This window comes from Ipomoea triloba, chromosome 14 (genome assembly GCF_003576645.1).
Source record: "Ipomoea triloba cultivar NCNSP0323 chromosome 14, ASM357664v1".
Lineage (NCBI taxonomy): Eukaryota > Viridiplantae > Streptophyta > Magnoliopsida > Solanales > Convolvulaceae > Ipomoea > Ipomoea triloba.
In genome coordinates this window covers 12,222,043-12,228,269 of record NC_044929.1, presented here as the reverse complement: position 1 = coordinate 12,228,269, position 6,227 = coordinate 12,222,043, and the positions used below count along the sequence as shown (strand labels likewise).

The 6,227-nt window shown below is 36.4% G+C and overlaps 1 protein-coding gene across 1 annotated transcript; it reads left to right on the top strand.

The window, feature by feature from the left end:
• Positions 1-2,792: 2,792 nt before the first annotated feature.
• LOC116005334 (agmatine hydroxycinnamoyltransferase 1-like) lies at positions 2,793-4,197 on the top strand. Its single transcript, XM_031245613.1, has one exon. The coding sequence runs from the start codon at positions 2,793-2,795 to the stop codon at positions 4,113-4,115; it is 1,323 nt and encodes a 440-aa protein (XP_031101473.1). The 3' UTR covers positions 4,116-4,197.
• Positions 4,198-6,227: the final 2,030 nt, after the last annotated feature.

The window sequence follows — 6,227 nt, the reverse complement described above, 5'->3', positions numbered from 1 at the left end:
TATATATATATATATATATATATATATATATATATATATATATATATATATATATATATATATATATATATATATATAGTAGATATAGAAAGAAAAACAAAAACATACATAAAAAAAGTAGAAATTAATGGTTGAAACTTACTACGTGATAGCGTTAATGTAAACGGGGTCTACGATTACGCTACGGATACGTGTGTTACGGGTGGTGAAGGATGTCGCTCGGCCGGTCAATCGGTCGGTCTACCGGTTAACGACTGAGCGGTAAGAAGCTATGTCGCTCTACGGGTGACGAACAGTAATAAGGAGAGAGCAAGAGAGACGAATGAGCAAATCACAAGTGTATTAGTGTCGTACTGATGAGTTATCTCCCCCTATTTANGTGGTGAAGGATGTCGCTCGGCCGGTCAATCGGTCGGTCTACCGGTTAACGACTGAGCGGTAAGAAGCTATGTCGCTCTACGGGTGACGAACAGTAATAAGGAGAGAGCAAGAGAGACGAATGAGCAAATCACAAGTGTATTAGTGTCGTACTGATGAGTTATCTCCCCCTATTTATACTAAGCAGGTCACGTGAGTACTCAACAGATGACATGCGGATGGTCTGACGTGTCATGTCGGCATTGGTCACATCGAACAGTCGCTCTGCAGGATCTCCGTGACGTTTAGGTGCTCGAGGTGGCAGATCAATTACTCACAAAATGCCATCACTTGTCGCCTCGAGCATTGCAAACGATTAGAAACTTCGGGGAGCTCGAATGATTCCTGTAGGTCGGAATCTCCTAGCTCCCTAGTAGGCTGCCCGTAGGGTGGCAATAAGTCGCTCGTAGGGCGGCAGTGAGTCAACCGTAGGGTGGCAGCGGGTCGCCCGTAGGGCGGTAATAGGCCGACCAAGTGGTTGCTGACGAAGCGTAGAGTGATCGATGCGGATCGGCCAAGTGGTTGTTGGCGCGTAGAGTGGTCGATGCGGACCGACCGAGTGGTTGTTGACGAAGTGTAGAGTGGTCGATGCGGATCGGCCAAGTGGTTGTCAAGTAGGGTAGCAAAGTGCACGGTCCGCCTAGTCCAATTGCGTATTTACCCATCACTACGTATCTTTTAACATGAAAAAGCCGATAAAACAACCTTCTTACACAGTTACACATACCTACAGACTTCCACTGCACCACTCCATTTTTCACATTTCCAAGTGTTAGGCCACACCGCCTAAGTTGTTGACCGGCCCTTTACACCTTCAAATTCCTTCATCATATCAAACAATAATACCGTAACACAACTCTCACACGGACTTAACTCATTGATTCAGTAAAAAATATTAAAAAAACTGACTAAGATTTAAAATTTACACGGATAGTGTGAGAATAATGTCCTTAGTAGTAGAAAGATCCCTTGTGCCCACTAACAATTTGACTATTCTACTGAATCATTGAGTTACCCTGATATATATTCTCCTAAATATTTTGTCAGGCCAGAATATGGAGGGCTCTTAGCGTTAGGGAATCAAGGTTTTGACGGAAGAACCCAAGAATAATACCATAACAATTAACACACCTTCGAGTTATGGACCATCTCATAAATTAAACAATACAAATTCCGTTAATATTCTTTTAAAAAAAAAAGTAAATTTCTAATCAAAAACTCTGACTTCTTTTTTTCATTTTTTTATATCAATCAAAATATCTTATGTTAAAAATTAAAACAACCCGTCAACGAGGAAGAATTAAAGCTATATCGAACCCGTCAACCCAAGAACCACTAGTACGGTATGTGGTCTAACTATATCGAACCACCAACCAGGAACAATTCTAAATTCCTTGGCATGTCAAAATGTACTCACCATAAACAAATAATTGTTAATGTTCCTATTGGAGTTTTAGTAATTTAACTATTATTATTTTTACAAGCTAATATTTATAAAGTCAAACTATCATTGAGAAATTTTATGAATGAATTTAACAATTAATAGTAGTTATGATATGCAAATTGTGTGAATAAACTATTGTCCAATATGAAAATTAAAATAGTAAATAATTACTATTATTTTTTGTAAGTATGAAAGTTAATTAGTATAAAATAGAATTGACCATTTCTAATATAATCAAAATAATTATTTTTTTTCTCGTGGGTGGAGCATGGTTCTCGTACCACAAGGTCACGAGTTTATTTCCACGTACTTATATAGTATAGCGCCAATTTTTAGAGACAAGATGCTAAACTTAGACTTTTGACGTCCACCCAACTAAAATGTTTCTATATCAAACTTTCTCAACTAAAATTCACCGATATCCCCACATTTATTCAATTTGTAGTCGTTGCTATGAATTTCTCTAGTCACCTAAACGAAAGTGTATCAATGAATAATATTTTTTTTTGGAAATACTCATAATTTTTTACAATAAATACCTACTGGATTAACGCATGCTAGCTTGTTAATGGGATATAGCTTCATGGATTACTTAATAGATTATAACGAAACTGTAGGCCGGTAGGGAATCAGTAAATGACAGCTATAGAGTTAGAGAGATGTTTTCCGACATTATAAATTGTTTAGATTAATTAATTACTACTGGTATTTTTTTTTAAGTCAACTCCTAATCCATAAATAAAAAATTTAATTTCTGAATTATACCGATTCAACAACCCGAACTAACATGCATGAACCCATAGTATAATTCTGCATGATTTCTTCTATATAAATACCCTAACCTAGCTACATTCCCATCCACAAAAACTCAGATCAACCTAAATCTAGTTTGTTTTCTTCATACATTTTGAAGAAAATCCCAAGAAAAACCATGAGCGTTAAGATAGAAAACACGAGAATCGTCAAACCTTTGTATGAAGGCAATCCTCCATTGACGACAGGCCATGTCCCTCTTAGTGTGTTTGATAGGGTCACCTTTGATGCTCATATTGCTATTATATATGCGTATCGGCCACCGACCCCTCCGAATAGCACTATCTTGTTGGGGCTTAGAAAAGCGCTTGCACTATATAGGGAGTGGGCGGGGAGATTGGAAAGAGATGAGAAGGGTAATCCAATTGTTGTACTGAATGATAAAGGTATGAAGTTTGTAGAAGCAACAAGCGATTCTACTCTTGATAAGATAATGCCTTTCAAGCCATCTGCGTCATTGCTCAACCTTCACCCTAGCCTTAAGGGGGTGGTCGAGCTTATCCAAGTCCAAGTAACGCGTTTCAAGTGCGGTTCTTTAGTGGTTGGGTTCACCTCCCATCACCTCATTGCTGATGGTCACTCCACCAGTGATTTCTTAATTGCATGGGGCAAAATGTGCCGTGGCATCATGATTCAGCCCTTACCATTACATGACCGCACCATTTTTGTCCCGAGAAATCCACCCAAAATTGAGTATGACCATGTTGGAGTCGAATACATGCAGAAACAAATAAAGAAAAACGACCATTTCCTCAACAACAACGACATGAAATTGTTGGAAGACATCGTGGTTCACAAAGTCCACTTCACCTGCGAGTTCCTAGCTAAGCTCAAGGCCAAGGCCTCTGCCATGAACGATGGCGCCAGGCCATACAGCACCTTCGAAAGCCTCGTGGCGCATCTATGGCGAGCCATAACCAAGGCAAGAAACCTCGGAGGCTTCGAAACTACCCACATTAGAATCTCGGTTGACGGTCGTGCACGCCTTAACCCCAAAGTTCCCAACGAGTACTTCGGCAACTTGGTACTGTGGGCATTTCCAACTGCCAAGGTTAAAGACTTACTGCGTGAGCCTCTTCCATACGCAGCTAAGCTCATCCACGACGCCGTTTCGAAGGTCAACAACAACTACTTCAGATCATTCATAGATTTCGCAAATTCCAAGGTGGTTACCGAGGAAGACGGTTTTGTTCCAACCGCCGACATGGACAAGCACATTCTCTGCCCTAACCTGGAAGTTGATAGCTGGCTAAGGTTCCCATTCTACGACTTGGATTTTGGAACTGGGTGTCCGTACCTTTTCATGCCGACATTTTTCCCAACGGAAGGGATGATGTTTCTCCTTCCTTCCTTCATTGGAGATGGAAGCATTGATGCTTTTATTCCTTTGTTCCGAGACAACTTGGCTACCTTCCAGCACAATTGCTATTCTCTTGACTAGTGTTTTTCTTTTTGGAAGCCACCACTGTCCACTACTATATAATGGTGTATACTTAGTAACCATGTTCTAATGTAATAGTTCATCATTATTTATTCCAATAATACTATCTCAATTTCAAATTGGCCTCTATTATCATTTTATTACAATTTTTGTAATTCACTCACTATTTTTATACATCTCTCAATTCTAACTCACTTTCAAAAATGTCACTTTAACAAAACAACAAAATATACGCATATTTAGCAGTGGATTAAATATTTGTAGCTTAAGTGCCTAAGGATTTTGCATCACGGTTGCATCTAAAAGAAGCCTCGATAAGAATTAATAAGTAATTGGTCATAAGAAGACTTAGCTTTTAGAATGGAAAACTTGTAGGAAAATATTTTTGAGATACTTTCCTAAGACATCGACTTCACGAAATCTGAACAAAGTTGGAGATTGAATGATGGATGGTATACTAGGTAGACCGGTCGGAGTAGTCAACCAAAAGGCCCGGCCTGGACCAATTGGACCGACAAAAGAAAGTAATTGGATCAAGAAAGTCCAATAAAGATACGCAATAGATCAGAAGCAACTTAGTAGTTTAATAAGGATTGAACTTAATATTCATAATGTAATAAGGATTAAGTTTATTATTTAATAAAGATTGAGCCTATTATTTGTAATGTAGTAGAATTGGGGTCTTGGCCCCCAATGTAGCAAAGACTCCCAATATGATACAGTCTAGGATTTCTATTTCTTTTAGGGCTTCTAGAACAAAATATGTATAAATCGACCCACCATACATGCAGGTGAAGGGACATATAATCTTTAATTTACTACTCAGAAGTAATTCTGAGCAATACAACATATTTATTCTCTGCATATTTTCTCTATATTTTTCATATACTTGTTATTTTAATGGTTGTGTTAACCAACCATTGACTGCCCAAAAGTCATAAAACTAACAATATCAATATATATATATATATGTGTGTGTGTGTGTAATTATTTATTCATTAATTTAAAACTTTATTTAAATAATTATTTATTTATAGATAAAATATTTATAATTAATTAAATATATACATTTATATAATATATCATGTTTATTAATGTGTGTGTATGTGTATCTATATGTATATGTATATGTATGTATGTATGTATATATAGCTGTCAATACGGGGCCAGCCCGGCCCATATGGGCTGGGTATCACGAGTTGGCGAAAAATGGGCCTGGACGGGTTGGGATTTTTCCCAACACAACTCGTGGTTTACAGGCTGACAGACTAAGCACGCCAGCCCATCAGCCCATAGTTTTATATATATATATATTAATTTTAATTAATGTTTTTTTTAAATGATTTATTTCATTGTTATATTCAATAAATTTACATTTCACACTTACAATTTAATTGTAGAATTATGTAGACTTGTAGTTAGGGGTGGGAATAGGCCAGGCCCCTTCATAGGGGCTTACGGCCTGGCCTACTTAGGGCCTAGTATGGCCTAGCCTATTTAGTAAAAAAGCCAGGCTTAGGACTAATTAAAAGCCTATTTAGTTAAATAGGCCTAGGCCTATATTTAAAAGACCAGCCTACAAGCCCGCAGGCCTAGCCTATTTATATATTTATATTTAATATTTAATTATTATATATTACATTTTATATCTAATATATTTTTATATTTATAATTTAATCCCAATAAATAAATAAATAAATATATATATATATATATATATATATTGTATACATAACTACTGCTAGTAAACAGTGTTAGATATTACTAGTTACTACTGCTATTATGCTGAATTGCTAATAATTAGTGTTATTTAATTACAAGTAATAATTCTGCTGGTTGTTTAGTGTTTATAGTTTACTAGCAATTAGTAAAGTAGTAATACTAATGTAATATGAGCCTACTAGTAATTGATTGCAAGATTTATAAATTTGTAGTAATACTAGTAATTAGTAAATAATGTATTGTTGAATTTTGTATCACAAACTTTTACTTATTAAACTTGTGGTGTTGGATATTGTATTATGAAATATGAACTTATGGTTTTGCCATTCATTATGAAATATGAACTTATGTATTTTTTGTAAATTTTTTACATGTATACTTTAAAAGGCT